The sequence below is a fragment of the Carettochelys insculpta genome, chromosome 28, assembly GCF_033958435.1.
Source record: "Carettochelys insculpta isolate YL-2023 chromosome 28, ASM3395843v1, whole genome shotgun sequence".
In the NCBI taxonomy this organism is placed as follows: domain Eukaryota; kingdom Metazoa; phylum Chordata; order Testudines; family Carettochelyidae; genus Carettochelys; species Carettochelys insculpta.
The window spans coordinates 6215775-6238448 of record NC_134164.1 but is presented as its reverse complement, the minus strand read 5'-3'; the positions used below and the strand labels follow the sequence as shown (position 1 = coordinate 6238448).

Below are 22674 nucleotides of genomic sequence, written 5' to 3'. Positions count from 1 at the left end.
TGCTCAGCACCTCCCCTGGCCGGGGCTTTGCTGACTTCCGGAAATGAGTGGCTGACCCAGGGCAGTTTCCTGTGGCGCCTTAGGGGCACCTGCTGGGCTGGCAGGGGCAAGGGTGTTTGGTTTGCCCATGCAGCGCTCCCAGGGAAGGGGGTTTGTTCACTGGCTTCTGGGCAGGGCAAGGCGACTGCTCCCAGGGCCTGACCACCCCCAGAAGCTGGAGGGGAGTTTTCCTTGATTTAAGGGAGCAGCTGCTTAACTTCCACCTGCTCAGCCGTAGGCCACAGCCCCGTGGCACAGGCAAACCACGCAGGCGCCACGAGACTCTGTCATTCTGCCTTTATTTGCACATCTTCATGTATCAGTCAACAAAACAGAGCTGTGGAAAATAAACCGCCCGGCCTGCCCAGGCCTTGGGGTCCCGCAGGACCCCCCTTGCAGCGACGTGGGGCCTGGGCCCAGGCTCCCCTTGCGGGGAGCAGCCGCCACCCTCATCTCTTTTTGTGTTTTATACAAACGGAGAATAAAAACCGGAGTGTGAGATCGCCGGGTCAGCAACGAAACCGGTAGAGAGACTCCAAAACTCGTTACCTGATTGGATGAGAGCAGCCGGGGGCGGGGGGGCATGTGCACGCCAAGCACCATTGCAGGGAGCGGCGGGGGCTCGCACGGGGCAGGTCGTGGCTGTGGCTAAGCGAGTAAACAAGCGGGAAGTCTAGCTGCTAGTGTCACCGTGGCCCTGGCAGAGGGCCGGGCTGCCCCCCAGGTTCCCTCGGCACAACCGTGGCCCCACCAAGCAGGGGTTGCAGTGGAGTTTAGCGGGGAGGCCGGGGGCTGGCCCTGTGTCTGGGCTGAGATGGCATCTCCGGCTGCCTGCCTGCCCCAAGGCGGGTGGCCGGGGCTGTGGCTGCAGCCGGGCTCAGCTTGGCCCGATTCCGGGCCGTGGAGGTGGGAAGCACGACGCGAGCAGGGGAAGGAGCAGGCGCCCCAGCCAGGAGCTGGGGGTTCTGGCAGTTCTGGCTTGTTGGCCCTTTGGTCCGGCCATGCTGGTTCCCCTCCCAGCACTGGGCTGGAGGCATCAGCCCCTTCCTCCCCCCGCTGCTGGCAGCTATTCGCCTTTCGTCTCCTCCAGGATCTGGGGCAGGGTCTGGTCCTTGGGTGGGGCCAGGGGCTTGCCGGAGGCGTGGTAGTCCTGGACAGCCTTGGGCTCGTTGGTGTGGTACGAGCCCTTGTAGCGGTGGTGGTAGAGGTAGAGCAGCAGCAGCAGCCCAGCCAGGAGCAGGAGCAGGAAGGTCACAACTGCGGGGAAGGAGGGAACAGGCCTGAGCATCGACCTCCGGCGGCTGGCCAGGGCGGGGGTCCCAGATCCCCCCCTCGTGGGCAGCTGGGCCGGCCAGCCAACGCCCCTGGCTCCTCAACAGCCCAGCGCAGCCGGAACCAAGCTCTCCCCTGGGCTGCAGGCCGCCCCGAGCCTCCCCCCCGGCCGCCCCATCACTTACAGCCCATGATGATCCCCAGCCAGCCCTCGTCGTGCACGTGGGGGAATTCTGCAAGAGAGGGGGTGGGGGTCAGCCAGGCAGGCTCTTTGGGGGGCGCTGCTCCGGGCAGGGGGTGAGGGGCTGCCCAGCCAAAGCAGCTCCTCCCTGGCGACAAAGGGAGGGAGGGGAGGGGACTGCTGCCGAGGCTGGGCACGACCCCCAGGAGTCCTGCACCCTCTCCCAGAGCTGGGGGGAGGCCCCGGTGAGCTGAGTGGGGCCAGCCCCAGGCTCTCCCTACCTTCGCCCATGTACCAAGGGTCCATCTCGGGTGGGATGCCCACGATGCTGAGGGGGAGGGAGGCACAGCTGGACTCCACCAGCTCCCCCGTGATGCTGTGGCGCGCCAGGCGGCCGCTGGGGCGGAAGATGGCTTTGAGGGGCAGGATGCTGTTGAACGTCACCCCCGAGAGGCAGCCCCAGAAGCCGGGCGTGTTGAGCTTCTGGATCTCGGGGTCGATCACGCCCGTCTCTGCAGGGCACGGACAGGAGGGGGGTTAACTGGGGGCCAGGCTGGGAGGGGGAGTGGAGGAGTTCCCCGGCTTACCCATCACACGCCCCAGATACAGGTTCTTGGGTGAGTCCAGCTTCCTATCCACGAACAAGGAGAACTGCTGCTCCACGACGGGGAAATAATCCACCTGGGGTGGGAGCGCAGCCTGGTCAGCGACCCCGGGGGGCCAGAGCTCAGGCTGGGGCAGTTCCCCCCCTCGGCTCTGCCCAACCTCGCCGGCATCCAGCGCCGCAGCCCGAGAAGCCTGGCATCCCCTCCCCCCGGGTGGCCCTGCCCAGCGGTACCTGGGTGTAGAGCGTGCGGTTGACGCGGGTGATGTTGATGCGATGGGGCCGCCCGTCCGTCACGGGGCTGGTGGTCAGCGGGAAGACGTAGGGGCTGGTGCCCAGCTGGTAGCGCAGCTGCAGGGTCCCTGCCAGGGCAGGACCCTGCGGCATGAGCTGGGGACAGCCCGAAGCCCAACCCGGCTCCACAGCAGCCTCCCAGTGTCAGCTCTGTGCCCAGACCGGGGGAGGGGTCCACACCAGCCCTGAGGGGGAAGGGACCCTGGTTCCCACTCCAGCCCCAGGTGGGGAGGGCCCAGCTCTGGTCCCAGAAAGGGAGATGGGGAAGTGGGTTGGGGGCTGTGGCCCAAGGTCGGGAGGGGGCCGCGATCCCAGGCGGGGAGGGGGCTGTGGCCCAAGGTGGGTGGGGGCCCCGGCGCCAGGCTCTCACCATCCTCGCGGATGAGCACGGCCAGGTAGTCCCTGCGGAAGGAGCTGACGTACAGCAGCACGGCGGGGCTGGACTCGGTGCGGAAGCTGAAGCTCAGCTCCTCGCCGGTCAGGTTGTAGCCCGGCAGCGGCTGGCTCACCATGCTGGCGAACTCGCGGGCGGCCGACAGCTCGGCCGGCAGGATGGTGTAGCGAACCCAGGTGCCCGGCTCGAAGTAGGCGCCTATGTCTGGGGGGCGCAGGGAGTGAGGGGGCAGCTGCCGGCCCTCCCTGTGCCCTGACTCTAGGGTACAGGAACCTGCCTGGCTCCCTTGAGGCCACAGGGACACTGCCTGCCCCAGGGCTGCATCACCTGCCCCACTGCCAGGCCGCCGGGTCTGACACAGCAGCCCTGGTAGAGATCTGCTCACCCCGGCCTCGGGGCAGGGAGCTCTGAGGCCCCGAGTCCCACCCCGCAGGCAGCCCGGCCCTCACCCCGACTTCCAGGCAGGGAGCTCTGAGCCCCCGGGTCCCACCCCGCAGGCAGCCCGGCCCTTGCCCCGGCCCCGGCGCTGCAGCAGAGCAGCCCTCACCGTGGTTGCAGAAGGGCCCGTCGAAGGCGGAGATGCTGCAGTTGCAGGTGTAGTGGCTGTACCGCTCCACGCAGAGCCCGCTGTTCTGGCAGGGCACCCGCGGGTGCTGGCAGTAGCCGGTGCAGTTTACCCGCACGCCCTCCGTCTCGTTGGCCTTGCCCTCGAGGTTCAGCGTCACTCCGTTCATGCGCAGCGCCCGCAGGCAGCCGAGGAAGGGGTGCAGCCGGTGCTCAGCCGAGCCTGGCCCCGGGGATGGACGGCGTCAGGCCCAACGCGAGCTAGCGGTGCAGCCGCCCTGCCAGCCTGGGCTGCACTGTCCACCCAGGGCCTTCGTTAGGGTTCCTTAGGCCCCACGTAGCACTATGAAACTGGGTCCCCTCTGCCCAGTGGCAGCCTGGAGGGGATTTTTTACAGGTGTGATTTTATATCCTGGCATTGGAAGAGGTTCAGAAAAGTGCAACAGGAATGAGGAGGGGGGGTCGCAACGGGAGCCGTACGGAGAGAGATTAAATAGACTGGGCCTGTTCGGCTTAGAGAAGAGGAGGAAGGGGGGGATCTGAGAGAGGTCTACAAAATCACGACTGGGGTGCAGACAGGGAGCAACGAAAAGTGCTTTACTTGTTCCCAGAACACAAGAACTAGGGGTCACACGTGGCATTAGTGGGTTGCAGGATTAAAGCAAAAAAAGGAAGTTCTCCTTCGCGCCGCGCACGGCCAGCCAGGGGGACTCCCGGCCAGAGGAGGTTGTGAACACCAGGAATTTACCAGGGCTCAGAAAAGGACTAGATAACTGCATGGAGCTTTGGTCCAAACATGGCCATCAGCCAGGGTGGATAGGAACGGTGTCCTGAGCCTGTGTGTGTCACAGGCTGGAAATGGGTGTCAGGAGAGGGACCTCTGGCACTCCAGGCCTTGGTCACCGTCGGAAGGCGGGTCACTGTGCTGGATGGACCTTTGGTGTGAGCCCGTCAGGGCGTTCGTATGTTCTTACAGTTGGCAGCGAATCACAAATGAGATAGTTTATGGCCAATTTTAAGCTCAGGTTCTTTCTGTCCACTTACACAACAGACCCACAGTCCTGCAGCCCGTTAAAGGCTAACAAAATAGCGTATTCGGTGATGAGCTTCCGGGGGGCACAGCCACTTCCTCAGATGTGGAGAAAGTGCTGGACTGGAAATAGTCCCTCTGCCCCATGAAAGCCCAGCACCAAATACGGTGTTTTGTTAGTCTTCAAAGTGCTCCAGGGCTGCTGGGTTGCTGTGCTCAGATACAGCCGGACACGGCCACTTCTGTTACTGTCCACCAACGCAGAACCTCAGCCCAGGGGTTAGCAAATGCTTGTTAAGGGGCTTCACTGCCACGCCAACGGCTCCTTCACCGGTTCAACGTGCTGCCAATCGCTTTGGCCGGCTTTGTCACTTTGAAGTTAAGTGGGTTCTATGGGACAGGCAGATGGGCGGCCATTAAGACCCAGGGGTGCCCTAACCCTCCACAGCGAGGTATGGGTCAGGACGGCCTGCGTTGACCCGGAGGTCACTAGTCAGGGATCCCCTGGCAGGATGGACACAGCCCCAAAACACTGGCTCGCTCGTGGCAATTAGCTCACACCTTTTACAAGCCCCTGGGAACAGCCCAGCCCCCGGGAGAGCCCCTGATTCTCAGCTGATGAGGAAACTGAGGCACCAAGTGGGTGTCAATAGCAGAGCTGGGGACAGACCTCCAGCATCCCAGTTGCCAGCCCACCCTAAACCAGCTGTGCCAGCTGCAGGACTCCTGGGTTCAGGACAGCCCCGGTCTCCTGTTTGCTGCTGGGGGAGGGGGAGCTGCCCAGGGGCGCTGGGCTCAGCCCTCCACCCCCCATCCCGCACTCACCCACGTAGAGGGGCCTGTCGAACTCCAGGCGGACGTAGTTCTGCGGAGGGGCCAGCCGCACCGCCCAGGGCAGCTTGTCCACACGCAGCCGCGCCAGCTTGACGTTCAGCTCGGCCTTCACCTCGTGCCACTCGTCGTCGCTGAAGTGGACGGGGGACCTGACCGTCAGGTTCTCGTCCCCGTTCCCGATGTCGTAGGCGAACACCACGTCTCTGGTGGCTGGGGAGGAGGGGAGGTCACCTCTCGGGGCTCCCTGCCCCTGCACGGCCATCCACGGCACCCCCTGTCCCACCCACAGCCCCTGCAGTTCTCACCCCCCATCTCCCTCCCACGGCTCTGCCGGTAGCGCCCCCACCATCCCTCCCCACAGGCGGACCCATTTCTGGGGGTCCCCATCCAGCACCCCCCGGCCCGGCGTCTGGCCCCTACTGTTGAGCTCGATGCGGATGTAGTTCTTGCAGCCCGAGTTCTCCAGGAAGACCCCGGAGAGGGCGGTGGTGCGGAAGTAGAAGGAGATGTCCAGGCTGTGGTTGGCCTGGAAGGTGGGGAACACCAGGGAGGCGCCTTTGTTGAAGGAGATGGTGTTCCAGGTGTTCCCTGCAAGAGAGGGGGGAAGGTGAGACCCAGGCCCGGCACAGCCTACAAGGGGGTGTCCGGGGGCCCTGGCTACTCCCGCCCCCGCCAGCACTCACGGTCTCCATAGCAGCGCAGCGGCCCCAGCAGAAACTGAGCCTCGGAGTGGGAGCGGTTGGTGTCTCCCACCACCACCTGGGTGATGGGCAGGTGGTCCACAAAGTTCAGCAGCCCCTTGTCTGTCCTCCTGCAGCCGGAGCCAGGGGCAAACGAGCGGGTGTCAGAGGGGGACAGGGGCACCCCGAGGCCGACTGCGCCGTCCCCTCCCTCCGCCGTCCCTGCCCTCCACTGGCTGCGCCATCCCCTCCCTCCACCGTCCCCTCGCTCCACTGGCTGCGCCATCCCCGCCCTCCACCGTCCCCTCGCTCCACCGTCCCTGCCCTCCACTGGCTATGCCATCCCCTCCTTGTGCTGTCCCCACCCTCCACCATCCCCTCGCTGCACCGGCTGCGCCGTCCCCTCGCCTCGCAGCCGACCCCCACCCCCAGGGCTCACCACTGGGCATGGTCGGCGTCGCAGTTGCAAAAGTACTTGGGGTCGGCGCAGTTCTTGTCCAGGCCGCAGGCGCAGCGCTGGACGCCTGGCGCGGAGCCCCCCCAGTAGTAATGCCGCTGGTTGTGCCGGCCCATCCAGAAGCTGAAGGGCAGCCCAGCTGCGGGGGGGAGACATGGGGGCGGGAAGCGGGGCTGAGCTGGGCTAAGAGGTTGGGAGAACAAGCCCTGCTCTGGGCAGAGGGGGGTGTCGGCCTGCACCGCTCAGGGGCTCGGCCTGCCCAAGTGGTAGGGGCAGGGAGGGTTGGCCAGGCTGTGAGACTCCCCCCCGACCCAGTGCCCCCCCAGGTGCCCATTGCCAGGGCAAGGCAGCACCTCTCCAGCCACCCACCAATCACAGCACCCCCCAAGACCCTCCACTTCCACAGGCAGGGCAGCACCCCCCAGCTCCTCCCCAGGGCCAGGGCAGCACCCCCAGCTCTCCTCTGGGACAGGGTAGTGCCCCCCAGCTCCTCCCCAGGGCCAGGGCCACGCCCCCCCAGCTCTCCCCCACCAAGGGAGGTCAGCACCCCCAAGAGCCCCACTTCTCCAGGTGGGGCAGCGCCTCCCAGGTCCCCCCCAGGAGCCCCACGGCCCTTACAGGGAGTGTTGAGCAGGCGGGAGCTGTAGCAGGAGAATTCCACGTACTGCTCGCAGTACTCGGAGCCGTTGGCCAGGGCCGCCACCTCGGCCCACGAGGCGTTCCAGTACTCCACCGCGCCCAGGAAGGGCCGCTCCAGGCTGGTGCCCGTCACCCGCGTGGTGTAGTACCGGTTGTGCCGCACGATGGTCCAGGCCCGGTTCTCTGGGGCCAAGGCAGGAGACGGGAGAGAGTCGGCGGGAGACCTGACCAGCCCCTCCTGCTGCACACAGGGTGTGGGGAAAGGGGGTCCCCCACCAGCCAACGCCCCTCCCCACCTGGGCTGGCCACCTAGAGGACCCCTCGGCAGGCAGTGGCTCTCACGCCTGGTTCTGGGGTAAACTCCAACACCAGTCCCCCAGGAACTGGGCTGAGACCCCAGAACAACCAGTATGGTGTGTAGGACGGCGTCCGGTCACCTCTGCCTGGGGATGGGCTGAGCCGGTGCCTGTATCCAATTTCCCCCGCTCCCCAGAGCCAGGCAGGCCCCCAGCACCCCCAGAGAGGGTAGGCCCCATGCCCCATTCTCTGCCCCCCCCCGAACCAGCCAGTCCCTGCTCTGGGGCTGCCTGGGACCCAGCACCCCCAGAGGGGCAGGCCCCATGCCCCATTCTCTGCCCCGCCCCCCCCCCCGAACCAGCCAGTCCCTGCCCTGGGGCTGGCTGGGACCCAGCACCCCCAGAGAGGGCAGGCCCCATGCCCCATTCTCTGCCCCGCCCCCCCCCCCGAACCAGCCAGTCCCTGCCCTGGGGCTGGCTGGGACCCAGCACCCCCAGAGAGGGTAGGCCCCATGCCCCATTCTCTGCCCCCCCCCGAACCAGCCAGTCCCTGCTCTGGGGCTGCCTGGGACCCAGCACCCCCAGAGGGGCACGGCCCATGCCCCATTCTCTGCCCCCCGAACCAGCCAGTCCCTGCCCTGGGGCTGCCTGGGACCCAGCACCCCCAGAGGGGCACGGCCCATGCCCCATTCTCTGCCCCCCGAACCAGCCAGTCCCTGCCCTGGGGCTAGCTGGGGCCCAGCACCCCCAGAGGGGCACGGCCCATGCCCCATTCTCTGCCCCCCGAACCAGCCAGTCCCTGCCCTGGGGCTGCCTGGGACCCAGCACCCCCATAGGGGCAGGCCCCGTGCCCCACTCCCAGGCCCTGCAGAGCTTGGGGCATCTCTCCTCCCCAGCCCGGCTACCTCGGATGTCACAGTAGACGGTGAAGGGTTTGAGTGGCCCGCTGCCGTCGGGGTCGATGGTGAAGTTCCCGGATGTTTTCCCGCTGAGCCGGTAGGCGTCACACGACTCTTTATAAAGGGCTGGAAGGGGAAAGCGAGAGGCTGGGCTGAGCCTGGCGAGCCGGGCTGGGTGCCGCAGCTGGGGCCAAGAGCCCACCCTAGCCCCTCAGCTCACACTTGTGGCAGGTCTCTCCCTTGTATCCTGTCAGGTTGCAGACGCAGGTGAAGTCATCCCAGGACTGCAGGCAGCGGCCGCCGTGCTCACACAGATTGGGGGTGCACCTGGTGGGCACAGGGAGGCCGCTGAGGGTGGCAAAAAGCCCAGACGCTGGGCCAGGGAGGAGCAGGGTTTGCCGGTACCTGGCCCAGGGCATCTGCCACGACTCCAGTTCTCTGCAAACTTGCTGCGCCCCAGCCCAGCCAGACCCTGCATGGACGCTGACTGAGAACTGGAACCCCCTGTCGGGCCGGGCGCTGCGCAGACCCCGCGGGGATCAGGCCCCGTCGGACCGGGCTAAGATTGCTGGATTTTTGGAAAACTTGCGCCGGACAAGCAGCTTGGCTGGGGCAGGGAATTTCCCTGACTAGTTCCGCATCCCCCACATATGCAGCAGGACACTGTTACATAAATGTGAGACGCGGGACTTGTCAGGGAAATCCAGGACTGTCCTGCACATTGCGGGATGGCTGGCAGAACTAGGCCGGGTGGGTGCTGCACAGACTGAGTCCTTGCCACAACCAGCTCACTCTCTGAGCCAAGTAGAAATGGGGTGGCTGAAAGCTGGTGGCCGAGCATAGGCTTGAGCTCAGGTCCCTTCGGACCCCGGCCTCCCCATACTGAGGACATGCCCCTCCCACCACGCTTTGCTCTGGCTCAGCCCTGGCTGGGGAGTCCGGGCACAGCCACAGCCCAGAGTGGTCAGGCCGCCGGTCCTGGCCCACAGCCGCCGGGCGTGTACCTGTCGGTGATACCGCACATGTCAAAGAACACGTTGGAGTAGTTCTCCGGCCGCCGCAGCCTCAGCTGCTCCAGGTCCACGGGGAGCGTGTCCACACTGATACTCTGCAGGCAGCCGTGGAAGGCCGTTTGGTTCGACAGGCAGCCAGTGATGGCGGCAGGCTTGGGGCAGCCTGGAACACACAGGGGTAGGGTGAGTGCAGCTTGCCCCCACCCCCGGCCCCGCCAGCCCGGCCCAGGCCACTTACCTCCGAAGAAGTACTGGGTCCCCGTGCGCAGCTGGAAGGGGTGGGCCACCCGGAACTCGGCCCCGTCGTTGTCGTCGATGGTGATCACGGCCGAGCCATCCCGCGCCACCAGCTCCACCGTATGCCAGAAGCCGTCGTTCAGCCAGTACCCTGGCCAGGGGGAGAGGATACCCGTGGGCTCAGAGCTTGCAGAAGAGGATGGGAACCAGCACCTCCTTGGCAAGATGATTCACTGCCATGGCCTGAGACCCCACCCAGACAGGACCCAACACATAACCAAAGGCAACGGACACGGGCGTCCAGTCTGGCTGTGCTGAGCCGGGGAGTCGATACTGGCCCTGGCTGTTGGGTGTGGCAGAGGATGGGGGCGTGGCAGGAACTGGAGGCTAGCCAGGAAAGGTGTAAGTAACCATGGCAACAAGGTACTGAGGACATGGCAAATCCCCTAGCCCTGGCTCTTCTCACCCAGGCCTGGCTGTTTCTCTGGACACAGCTCTGGGGGGCCCCTCCACCCACCCGGCCAGCAGACCCCTGTGGCCCAGGAAGCTAAGAACCTGCGGCAAACTCCAGCTTGTTGCGGCCAGGCTGGGCAATGGAGACGTTGATCTGACCATTGCTCAGCACCATCTCCAGGGAGCCCAGGTGCTCGGCGAAGCTGGTGTAGAGCAGCAGCCCCACGGCGTCCCAGGAGCGGAACTTGAAGCTGACGGACAGGCGGTTCCGGCGTGGGATGCCTGGCACCTGCAGGTAGTTGTTGATGCCGGCGAAGGTGATGGGTGTGTAGGGCTGGTCCTGGCAGTAGTGGCTGAGGTGGCCCTGGGAATAGCCACATGAGAGCTGGTGAGAGCCCCCCGGCATTGCTGCCTCCTTTTTTGCTGCCTGGGGTGGGAGTTGGGCAGTGACAGCCCAGGCTCATCCTGTGGGCCCTGCCTGGGGCTCTAAGGGACCACAGCAGGGCCTGGAACCTCAGTAGGATGAGCCAGCCAGGGCTGCTTGCTAACACCCCTGGCTTGTGGGCAGGGAATCAGCTGGGCCTCTCCACCCCAGTGCCCAAGGCAGAGAGCTGCACTCAGACTGGTAGGGCTGTGGCAGAGACTCCCCTGCCTGCTGGGATGGTGGTGATGCTCCCAGAGTAGCCCTGGCCTGAGCAGGCTGGTGCCAGCTCTGGGCTGGGAGCAAGAAGAGAGGAACCCTCCTGCTGAGGGCCTGGTGCTGCCCATGCTACCATGCGGTGCCCAGGGCTGCCAGGGTGACAGCACCACCTCCCACCTAGGGAGGGTCTGAGGCCAGGGACTTGCATTAACAGGAGTGTCACAAGCAGGACACGAGAAGTCATTCTTCTGCCCCACTCTGCACGGAGTTGGCCTCAATTGGAATCCAGAAAGATGTGGAGAAATTGGAGAAGGTCCAGGGAAGAGCAACAAGAATGATGGAAGGTCGAGAGTACACGAGCTGGGAGGGAAGACTGAAAGAACTGGGCTTGTCTAGTTAAGAGAAGAGAAGACTGAGAGGGGACATGACAGAGGTTTACAAGTACCTCAAAGAGGGTTACAAGGAGGAGGGAGAAAAAATGGTTCTCTGGTCTGGGAGGACAGGACGAGGAGCAACGGGCTTAACCTGCAGCAAGGGAGGTTTAGGTCGGACATTAGGAGAAAGTTCCCAACTGTCAGGGCGGTCAGACGCGGGAATGAATTGCCTGGGGAGGTTGTGGAATCTCCATCACTGGAGATATTTAAGAGCAGGTTAGACAGACACCGAGCAGGGCTGGTCTAGATGGTGCCTGGCCCTGCCAGGAGGGCAGGGGACCGGACTCGATGACCTCTCGAGGTCCCATCCCGTTCTAGTGTTCTATGATTCTGCGGTGGGGGAGTCAGGCAGGAGGCCTCTCCCAGGCCCACATGCAATATTCCCTTTCCCCGGCGGGCCCTGTTGCTCCCCCGCCCACCTTGGATTTGGGACGTCAGGGGGATTGTGGAGAATCCAGCAAACACCTGGCTGAGCCGGCAGCACACATCCTACAGCTACGTCAGCCTGGCTCCCAAAAGCCACTCGCCCTTGCTGCCCCTCTGATGCCCATCACACCTGGGCACAAAGGGGCAGGGGCGGTAGAGCCGGGACCAGGACACGTCCCTACAGCAGCTCCACTCCTGGGCGGTGCTCAACGCCGGCAGAGCCCTGGGCTGCTGGTTCCCGGGCTGGGCCATGTGCAAAGTACTGGAGGACGTGCTTGGCCCGCTGAGCAGGCCACCGTGGCCATGATGGGCAATGTGGTTGGGTCACCGGGGTGGTGGAAAGGATTCTGGGGGATAAAGCGACTGCGGAGGAGCTGGAGCAAATGGTGAAAAGCCTTACGGCGAAGTAGCTATGGGGTCACCCTGGAGAGAACTTGGACCACAGCGTTCTGCTTCTGAGATGTGCGCTCAGGTCCTTTATCAAAGAGTGGGACCCAAACTGCTCAAGGACACCCTGGCTTGTTACCAGTGGCGGATGCTGCCTTCGTGAGTATCAGAGGGGGAGCCGAGTTAGTCCATGTCTTCAAAAACAACAACAAGTCCCCTGACACCTTATAGACTAACATATTTTGGAGCGTGAGGTTTCGGGGACAAAGACCCGTGGGTCTTTGTCCCCGAAACCTCACGCTCCAAAATATGTTAGTCTATAAGGTGCCACAGGGCTTTTTGTTGCCTTCAGGAGTACACTACAGATGCTGTTGGGTGCCGGGTGATCCTTCGGTCCCAGGACCCTTGTAGAATTTCCACTCACTCTGTTCTCACAGATAATAAACCTAAGATACAAACCTTCCCGCCAGGGCCTCGGGGAGCATTACAGCCCGGGGTGCATCTCCCGACCATAGGGAAGGACGTTAGTTTATGGCTCATGCGTTGTGTGATGTCCTCTACTGAGGTTCAATCCACGAGAGACCCCTCACCCCGAACGCCGCCCAGGAGCTATAACTGGCACACGGATTGCTCTGGATCTGAACCTGCTGCCATCTGGAGCTTTGTTGGTAACTTTAATCACACCGCCTGGAGCGGGCCTTGTCCCTGCGACTGTCTGTGCTACTTGCCTCCGGTTTCAGCCGGGCAGAGACAGCCCTGCTGGACTCGAGACACAGCTTCGGCTCTGCCCCCTCCGTGGTGGACCACCACAGCATTAAAATCAACTTTACATAAAGCCAACGGCTCCGTGAGGCCCTGGCTCCGAGCTCACACCCGGCGTCTGCCAACAGCAGCCAAGAGCCCCAGGCCCAGGATGACCTTGTGGTATCGATCTGGGCTTGGATCTGAGCACCAGACCAGCCCACTCCTGGCCCGTGCCCAGCTGCCATCCTAGGCCGACAGCCGGGCTGACCTCACTGGGCTTCCTGGTGGCAGTCAGAGACTGCTCTACCCACTAGGCTAGACACCCACCTCGGTTGGGTGGCTGCCCAGGGGACCCCATGTGCAAGCCGCCTGCTTCCCGGGCTCCCCTCCCCTTTCGCTGGGGTTCCCCGCCCCCCCAGCCTCCCACACCTCGAAGCGGATGTTGGGGGCTCTGTGGCGGGCCAGGTTGGTGATGTGAACCCCGTTGAAGAAGATGTTTTCCATGCAGCCCCGGAAGTTCTGCCGATAGACCAGGCTCCGGTTCTTCTGACTGATGACGCCGCCGAAGAACAGCTGTAGGGAGGCCAGCGGGATCGGGCTGAGCCCCAGCCGCCTGGGACACTGCTCCTCCAGGGCAGATGGGACGTGCCCCCTGCCGAGCAGGGAGAGGCGCAGCTGGCAACTCAGCACCACGGGGGGCCGGGCTGTGTCCCACTGCGCTCCCCAGGACGAGGTCTCCTGCACCAGCCCTCTCCAGCACGCAGCAGGAGGGTGGGAGGAGCCCGGTTCTGCTGGGTTAGCCCCTGGTCCCAGCTCCCAGGCTACTGCACAGGCACAAGCTGAGACCACTAGGCGCTGCTGCCCGTGGTTCTCAGCACAGCAGTATGATGGGCCACGGGTGGGCATCCCCCTCCGCGGCAGTGCCCGGCCAGGCCCCCCGCCCCCCTCGACTGGCCCCGCTTGCAGCCAGGCCCCACCTCGGTGTCCAGGTCCAGCTGCTCGAAGTCCCCGTTGCAGCGGAAACGTTGGACTTCTCCGTCCAGGCTCAGGTTGAGGTGGCGACCCCGGCGCTCGATGCGCAGCGCGTGCCAGTGCTGGTCGTCCAGGAGGCTGCCCGCCGTCACCGTCGTGTGCCCCTCGCTGGAGTGCAGCGGGCTGCTGCCTGGGGAGCCTGGCCCGTCACCCCCCGGGTCCCATGCAGGGGTCGTCCCAGCCCGCCTCCTGCCACGCTCCCCCTGCAACCTACAGACCCACCCCGGTCCTGCCCCACGTACAGACCAGCCCCAGCCCCCTGCCAGACCCACGCCCAGTACTGTGAGCCCCAGCTGATCTCCCACTGCCCAACCCCCCCATCCCCATCTCCCCCCACCCCCACCCCCCCAAGGGACCCACCCTGGCCAAGCCCAGCTCGCCCCCCAGCCCTCCCCAGCACTGCTCCCCGCCAAGCACAGAGCAGCCCCTGCCATCCTCCTGCCCCCTTTCCGTCTGCCTCGTCGTCGCCCCCCGGTGCCCTCCATCCAAGCCCCTGCGCCCCACCCAGGCACGGAGCAGCCCTAACACAGAGCAGCGCCCCCCAGACCCATCCCCCAGCACCAACTGCCTCAGCGCCCCTCCCCCAGCACAGATCAGCCCCCCACACCCCAACGCCCCTCCACCCGCATGGAGCAGCCCCACCCACCCCCCACGCTAGCACCCCAACCCAGTGCCCCTCCCCCAGCACAGATCAGCCCCCCACACCCCAACGCCCCTCCACCCGCATGGAGCAGACCCACCCACCCCCCACTCTAGCACCCCAACCCAGTGCCCCTCCCCCAGCACAGATCAGCCCCCCACGCCCCTCCACCCGCATGGAGCAGCCCCACCCACCCCAACGCTCCTTTCCCAGCATGGAGCAGCCCCCCTCCACCCCCCACTCTAGCACTCCAACCCAGCACCCCTCCTCCACCATGGAGCAGCCCCCCCGCACCCCAGGGCCCCTCCCCCAGCGCAGATCAGCCCTAACATGGAGCAGCCCCCCCATTCCGCCTCAGCACCCCTCTTCAGCACCAACAACCCCACAGCCCCAGCGCCCCTCCCCTAGCATAGAGCAGCCCTCCCACCCCCCACTCTAGCACCCCAACCCAGCGCCCCTCCCCCAGCACAGATCAGCCCTAACATGGAGCAGCCCCCCCATTCCGCCCCAGCACCCCTCTTCAGCACCAACAACCCCACAGCCCCAGCACCCCTCCCCTAGCATAGAGCAGCCCTCCCACCCCCCACTCTCGCACCCCAACCCAGCGCCCCTCCCCCAGCACAGATCAGCCCTAACATGGAGCAGTCCCCCCACCCCGCCCCCAGTGCCCCTCCCCCATCCCGGAGCAGGCCTCCCCCTCCGCCCCAGCGCCCCGCCCCAGCCAGGCCCAGCCTCACCTAAGCTGATGTGCAGCACAAGCTGGGCGTGGACCAGCTCCACGGTGATGTGGTCCCCCTGGGAGCCCTCGCCGTGCATCAGCAGCCCCTCCCGTTCCACTGTCTTGAAGCTGAAGGCGAAGACGTCCTGGACGGTGCGGACGGTTTTGCCGCGGAAGCGATAGGCGATGGCGTCGTCCCCGTCGAAGTACAGCAGGTCCGAGTCTGGGGGGGCGAAACCCCAGTCAGCCAGGGCACTGGCCAGCCCTGCCCGCACCCCTCTGCCTGGCCCCGACACCCCTGCCAGGACGGGCTACTTGGGCCCCCAGCCAGAGGGGGGGGGCGGCTGCTGCAACCCCAGCCTGCATCCCCGCCCAGCAGAAGCCACCCGGCCTGCCGGGGAGCAGCTGGGAGGCTGGAGAACGGTAACAGGCTCCAGGCTGGAGCAGACTGGACGGCCAGCATGGTGCCATGGGGCGCTCAGGCTCAAGGACACAGGAACCAGCCGGTTCAACAGGATGTGAGGCCACGTCTGGAGTGTTGCAGCCAGTTCTGGCCCTCAGGTGAGAAAGGAGGTGGACACATTGGAGTGGGTCCAGAGGAGGGCAATGAAATGCTTAGGGGGCTGGAGCGTGCGACCTGCAGGGAGAGGCTGCGGGATTTGGGTTTATTTAGTTTGCAGAAGAGAAGAGTGAGGGGGGATTTGATAGCAGCCTTCAACTTCCGGCAGGGGGGCTGTAAAGAGGACGGAGAGAGGCTGGTCTCAGTGGTGGCAGAATGAGGAGCGAGGGTCTCAAGTGGTGGCTGAGGAGGTCTAGGCTGGATATTGGGAAAAACTCTTTCCCCAGGAGGGTGGTGACGCCCTGGAATGTGTTACCAAGAGAGGAGGTGGAATCTCCATCCCTAGAGGTTTTCAAGCCCTGGCTGGGATGGTTTAGTTGGGGCTGGTCCTGCTTTGGGCAGGGGGCTGAGGTCCCTCCTCGGACTCTAGGGTTCCATGCAGCATGGGCTGACCCGACCCGGGCTCCCCGTGTGCCAGGGCCATGCCTGACGCTGAGAGGCAGGCGGGCCCAGGGAAGAGCCGGTATCGGGGGTGTAAGGGAAGTATGGGGAGAAGTCAGGCCATTGTTCCTTTGGGGGCCCAGGCACCTTGGAAAGTGGGTGGGGCAAGGTTCCCCTCCCCACAGCCAGGCTTGGGGTGATTAGAGTCCCAGCCCAGCCAAGGAAGGAGCTCAGAGTGGAAAGCTCAGCTGTGCACCCTGCCAACTGAGGGGGAGCTGCCAGGAGTGGGGGCACCCAAAGCCCCCAACTGAAACTCTCCTGAGGACGAGGGCCCCGATGGGCTGAAGGGGCCTGGGGCTCTGTACTGTACCACAGGGGGGAAAGGGACCCAGCTGAGCCAGGCCCACAGCTCCGCGCCTTTGTGTTCCCCACGACCCCCCATCCCCCTGCACTGCAGCCTCGGGCCTGCGTCCCCAACCCTGCTAGCACAGAGGGCTCCCTGGGCCGGGCCCGGAGCCAGGAGCACCCCTCACTCACAGTAAGGGCAGCCGTAGAGACCCAGGCGCAGGCCGATCTTGCCCCGGGGGTTCCAGGCAGTGGGGATGATGCGGATGTAGCGGGCCAGGATGGGGTAGTGCAGGTCATGGCGTACCACCCCGCTCTCATTCACGTTCCCGAAGAACGTCTGGTGGAGAAACAGCCCCAGTTGAACCAGCCCCTGCAGCCGTGCCCAACGCCCCGCCTTCCCCCGGCCACTGTGCTCCCGCCAGGCCACCCCGCTCCTCAGGGCCAGGAGGCTGTGGCCTCTGCACCAGCCCCTCGGAGGAAGAGGTCAGACCCCGGAGGCCTCGGGCAGGAGGAGAGACGCTCTCGGCCATGCGCGTTACAGCCGCTAATCTTTTCCACCCATGTGCGGAATAAGTTTTATCACGTGTGCCAAGGCACGTGCACCACCATTCGAACACACCTCGAGCTGCAGGAGCTCTGCTCATCAGCTGGGCAGCGTGTGACTTTCTCCCGAGTGGCCACACAATGGCCCGACTAGCAGGGAGCCTCGCCCCACGCCGTGGTAGCCCTGGCTGCTCTCGATAGCCGCGTCACTGGCCGGCCCCCCTTCGAGTCCCACTGAGTTCTTGGCCTCACCCCCATCCTGCGGCGTGGAGTTCCACAGGCCAAGCCCTGACTGACGGGAGGTGTCCCCCGGATCGCTTCATCCTCTCGGTCGAGCGTCCCAGGGCAGCCAAATCAGTGGCGCCTGCTCTTTCCTAGACTGGCCGATTCTTTGGCCCCCTGCCTTGGGAGCTGTGTGCCAACGGGGGCGCTCAGCGGCTGGGCAGGGTGCTGGCAGGAGCCCCCCTCCCGTGCCCGCATGTACCAGCAGCGGCCTCTTACCCAGTTACTCCCCAGCTGGAAGAAGGGCCGCCAGCTGCTGGGGTGGTCCCCATAGAGCACCATGTAGCGCGTCACCCAGTCGTACGTGTTGTACGTCCCCTGCGTGGCCACCGCGTTGATTTTGTGCTTCCTCATCAGGTCGATCTGCAGCCAGGGCTGCTTGTCACTGGGGTCTGGAGACCAGCCGCTGCTGCCTGCGCCGGGGGCATGGTTAGAGCCCGGTGGCATCTGCGGCTCTGGCCCTTCCACTCCCTGCAGGGCTCAGCCGAGGCACCCGAGGGCAGCTGGCTCCCTGCTCTCCGGGCTGCCCCAGGGACCCCAGCCCAGCACGGTTGGGGGAACCCGTCAGCGTTCCCGCTCACCTTTCTCACCCATGTGCAGAATAATTTTATACCTGCACCGCGATGGGGCAAACGTGCACCACCAGTAGAAACTGAACCCCTAGGGGTGAACTCTCTGATCCACTGACTGGCATCGGACTCTCTCCTGAGCATCCACCCACAAACACCGGGAATGCTGGAGCCTGTTACCTCCCCCTCCTACCCAAGCCCAGGCGCTGCCCTGGGGAATTTGGGGACCCCCCTCCTTTGCCAGCCCCACCGCCCCCAGGCTCGCAGGGCCCAGCCGGGCAGGACTCACTGTGCAGCCGGGCGAAGCTGGAGGAGTAGAAGATATTGTAGCGAGACGAGGCACTGATGGAGGAGGAGTAGAGGGGAGCGACCAGCTCGTCGTAACAGTGCGCTGCAGGGAACAGGCTGCATTAAAGCCTCTTTGCCTGGGCTTGCCCTGTCCTAGCCCTGGCCTCTCCCCAGATGCTGGAGCCCTGCAGCCACTGGGACTCTGTCCCCCTGGCTAGGTGGTAATAGCCTAGTCCAGCAGTTGGACCCTTCCCCTCCCCTTCCTCAGCCCCTACCAGCCAGGGCAGGGCTGGCTCCTGAGGCAGGAGGGACCCAGCAGGGCCAATTACCTCCTTTAACTGGCCTGGGAGAGCTTGAGGCAGGAACTTGAGTCTTGGATCCCCAGCAGCTGCACCTCGCAGGCCAGTAGCTGAGACGCCAGCCTGGCTGCGGGGAGTAACCCCGGCCTCCCCTGTGGCCACTCAGACAGCGTGAGGGCAGGGTCAGAGCCCAGCCCGTGGGCCAGGCTCCCAGCCCCACCCCAGGGGCTGAGCCTGTCTGAAGTGCCCCCCCCAGCTCCCCAACCCCCTCCAGGCCTGGGGTCACACCCTCCCCCTCCCTCCATGCAGCGCCTGGGGGCAGGGGGCCGACTGGCCACAGCCCCCATGGCCCATCGCAACGCCCAGGAGGTGGAGGCCCTGGGCTGGGCACAGGGAATCGGGGCACACACCTGGACCACCCAGTATCTTGCATCCCTCCTCACTGCTGCTATCCCAGAGTTGGCCCGGGGGACAATGCCCCCACCTGTGCCACCCCTGGGGGAGCAGCTGTAAAGGCTGGCGGTTCCCAGACACCTGCAGCTGGGGGGTGGGAGCTGCGCCCGCGGCAGGAAGGGAAAGCCCAGGGAAGTTCAGCCTCTGAACCATGGACGGGTGGCTGCCCTGGCCGTGGGCTCAGCCAGGGAACCAGCCCCACGGGGCCATGGCTGGCTCGGCTCGGCTCAGCTCCCGGGAGCTGCAGGGCTTCTGTCTGCTCTCAGCCGCTCTCCTCTTTGCTCCCACTGCAGAATGCTGCTGACACGCCCTGCAGGCTGAGCACCTGCACCAGCTACACGGCCACGGGCTGCAGGGAAGCTCCGGGGGAACCCTGGCCTGGGGAGGGAGGGGAGCCCCATTTTCCCACTGGGTCAGCCAGGGACCCCGTGTGCTCCCCCGGTGCTAGCGGGGGCCTGGGATGCTGCTGGCAAGGACAAGCCAGGGCTGCATGGGGAGGGGGTCATGCAAACCTCCATTGGGAGACTCCAGAGGGGAGGCAGCCCCAGCCGGCTGCATGCACAGGCAGCTGCAGCAGCCTCAGGCTGCATCCTGTGGGGCACCCGCTGGGTGAGCCTCTTCCTCCCCCGTCCTGCAGCCACCTGACGGCTGCCCTCTGCCACAGCTCATCGGCCAAGCCAGGGGTTACCGGGGGCAGCAGTATCCTCATCTCCACCGTTGTCCAGTGCTTCGGGGATCCCGCTGCACGCTCTGTCCTTGGTGCAGGGAGGGTTTATGCGGGGGCCAAGCCGGGGGGGAAAGGGATGGGCTGGGGCACAGAGGCGCATCTGGGGCAGGTACCCAGGCGGTCCCAGAGCCCTGCACTGGGTAGGGACAGGCGCCCGGCTGAGACAGGGCCTCTCCTTACTCAGCCTGCTTCAGGGCTGTTCTCTTGCGGGCGGGGGGAGGAGTTCAGACCCACGGCCTCTCCCCACAGCACAGGGGCACCAGGGCTGGTGCTGGAGTGCAGGATTCTCTCCCCTCCGCACCCCACCCCGTGCTCAGACCCCTCAGCCAGGGCACCAGAGGGGCATAGGCCCGTCAGCCCCCCAGCCCTGCCCCAGCTGAAACCAGGGAGTCGGACAGGTCGTAGCCCAGCGTCCTCTCCCGGCGGGCGGCAGTGCAGCTGCAGCCCAGCGAGGGGGTCGGGATGCGAGTCCTGAGCCAGCCCCACTGCGCTCTGCAGAGTTCCTCTCCCTGGAGACCCCCAGCTGCGTGAGGGCCCTGTGGCAGAGCTGGCATCCCTACTGGGAACGTGGCAGTGCCCCCGCCCCAGCCCCAGGTGCCTCCAGGGATCCTCACCCACCCAGCAGCATCCCAGGCCTCTCCATAGGGCTCAGCACAGCACTGGCAGCACAACCCCTCCCTCGCCCTGCAGCCCCAAGCTGGGACAGAGGCGTCAGAGCCACGCCCAGGGGCCAGACCCTGCCACGTGCTCAGCACCCACGGCCAGCACGCCCCCAGCCTCTGCTGAGACCTTGGCAAGGGCTGCGCCCCCCTCTGCGCTCACTCCCGGAGCACTGGGCTGGGTCTTGGCGTGGGGCCAAAGACACCTCCCAGGTTCTGCCTGTGTGCAGGGGAGAAATCCCAGGACCGGGGTGGGGTGGGGCGGGGTGGGGTGGGGCAGGCTCCCCCAGAACTGTTCCCTGCCCCCCTCCTTCCGCTAGAGGGTCACAGCAACCATCGCCCTGCCCCAGCCTGGGGTGGCCCAGGGACCCGCCCCTCTGCCCTTGCTCCCAGTGCTAGGCGGCAGACCAGGAGCACGCCAGCTCCGCCCGCTGCTTGAACCCCTCCTGTGCCCCTGGGGGGCGCCCCTGAGCGCCCCCACCCACAGCCAAGGCTGGGCCCGGGGAGCCTCTTTCCCAGCAAAGGCAGCTGTGCTGGGTCCCCCGCAGCCCCTACAGTGGCCAGCATGGGAATGACTTCACACGCAGGAGAGGGTCAGGGCACCAGGACGGGGCTGGGGCCAAAATCCCTCCGCATGGACTCCACACAGCACCCGCCCGGCACCCCACGAGGCCAGCCGGGCATCCCCATCCCCCACCACCAGCCGGGCACCCCGCAGCACACCACACTGCCAGCTGGGCACCCCACAACTCCAGCCAGGCACCCCACCCCCCACAGCACCAGCCGGGCACCCCACAACTCCAGCCAGGCACCCTACACTGCCAGCCGGGCACCCCACAACTCCAGCCAGGCACCCTACACTGCCAGCCAGGCACCCCACGAGGCCAGTCGGGCATCCCCATCCCCCACCACCAGCCGGACACCCTACACTGCCAGCCAGGCACCCCATCCCCCGTAACACCAGCCAGGCACCCCACGAGGCCAGCCGGGCATCCCCATCCCCCACCACCAGCCGGACACCCCACAGCACCAGCCAGGCACCCCATCCCCCACCGCCAGCCGGGCACCCCCATCCCCCGCAGGCCCCTCGGCTCCCCGCTGCTGCTGCAGGGGCCAGCTCTGTGGCCCGGCTGCTCCCCGGACCGCAGTGAGCGCGGGCGGGTGCTGCAGGGACAAGAGCTGGGGGGGGGACAGTCCTGACCTTGCCGCCACCACCGGGCCGGGTGACCTTGGGAAAGCGCCACCCCCCCGCCGGCCGTGCCTCAGTTTCCCTCCGCCTGCAGCGCGGGGAGCCGGGGCTGCTGCAGAGCCTCCCCCGCACTGCGGAGCGCCCACGCCGCGGGACTCACGCGTGGGGCAGCGGCGCTCCGGCTGCAGGCTGCCGGCGCAGGCGGCGAGGAGCAGGCAGAGCAGGCGGCTGCCCATGCTGGCTGGGAGCGCTGGGTGCCCGCGGCTCGGCCCGGCCCGGCCCCCGCTGCAGCGTCTCCTGCCGCAGCTGCTGCGCCGGCTGCTGATGATGCACGCGCCGAGACCGGGCGCCGCGCGTGCTCCGCTCTCCGGCGGCGTCTGCAGCGGGACGGGGGGGGGGAGCTGCAGCAGGGGCCATGGGGGCGCACAAGGGGGGTGGGGGCACGAAGCAGGGGCCGTGGGGATGAATAAGGAGGGTGGGGGCACGAAGCAGGGGCCGTGGGGATGAATAAGGAGGATGGGGGCACAGGGGGGGTGGGGGCACGAAGCAGGGGCCGTGGGGATGAATAAGGAGGGTGGGGGCACGAAGCAGGGGCCATGGGGATGAATAAGGAGGGTGGGGGCACAGGGGGGGTGGGGGCACGAAGCAGGGGCCATGGGGATGAATAAGGAGGATGGGGGCACAGGGGGGGTGGGGGCACGAAGCAGGGGCCGTGGGGATGAATAAGGAGGGTGGGGGCACGAAGCAGGGGCCATGGGGATGAATAAGGAGGGTGGGGGCACAGGGGGGGTGGGGGCACGAAGCAGGGGCCGTGGGGATGAATAAGGAGGGTGGGGGCACGAAGCAGGGGCCATGGGGATGAATAAGGAGGGTGGGGGCACAGGGGGGGTGGGGGCACGAAGCAGGGGCCGTGGGGATGAATAAGGAGGATGGGGGCACAGGGGGGGTGGGGGCACGAAGCAGGGGCCGTGGGGATGAATAAGGAGGGTGGGGGCACGAAGCAGGGGCCATGGGGATGAATAAGGAGGGTGGGGGCACAGGGGGGGTGGGGGCACGAAGCAGGGGCCGTGGGGATGAATAAGGAGGATGGGGGCACAGGGGGGGTGGGGGCACGAAGCAGGGGCCGTGGGGATGAATAAGGAGGGTGGGGGCACGAAGCAGGGGCCATGGGGTGCATAAAGGGGGTGGGAGCACAAAGAAAGGGCCATGGGGGTGCACGTGTGGAATGAGGCACAGAGCAGGGGGATGGGAGCATGGGGGGATGGGGGCACAGAGGGGCCATGGGGGTGCACAAGGGGGGTGGGGCACGAAGCAGGGGCTGTGGGGGTGCGCCTGGGGGTGGGGCATGAAGCAGGGGCTGTGGGGGTGCACAAGGAGATGGGGCCAGAGCAGGGGTGGGGACACAGGAGG

General features: G+C 66.1%; 1 protein-coding gene across 1 annotated transcript; it reads right to left on the bottom strand.

The window, feature by feature from the left end:
• Positions 1-330: 330 nt before the first annotated feature.
• On the bottom strand, positions 331-21555 carry CNTNAP1 (contactin associated protein 1). The gene is made up of 24 exons (XM_074978770.1): positions 21425-21555; positions 17939-18040; positions 17300-17493; positions 16445-16592; positions 14927-15130; positions 13495-13679; positions 12947-13090; positions 9989-10250; positions 9435-9584; positions 9188-9359; positions 8404-8510; positions 8190-8309; positions 6968-7171; positions 6332-6488; positions 5896-6023; positions 5633-5800; positions 5204-5422; positions 3332-3571; positions 2761-2988; positions 2331-2458; positions 2080-2173; positions 1774-2004; positions 1497-1544; positions 331-1296 (listed from the first exon to the last, which is right to left on the bottom strand). Exons 1-24 carry the CDS (start codon positions 21498-21500, stop codon positions 1106-1108), a joined length of 3900 nt encoding a protein of 1299 aa, XP_074834871.1. The 5' UTR covers positions 21501-21555; the 3' UTR covers positions 331-1105.
• Positions 21556-22674: the final 1119 nt, after the last annotated feature.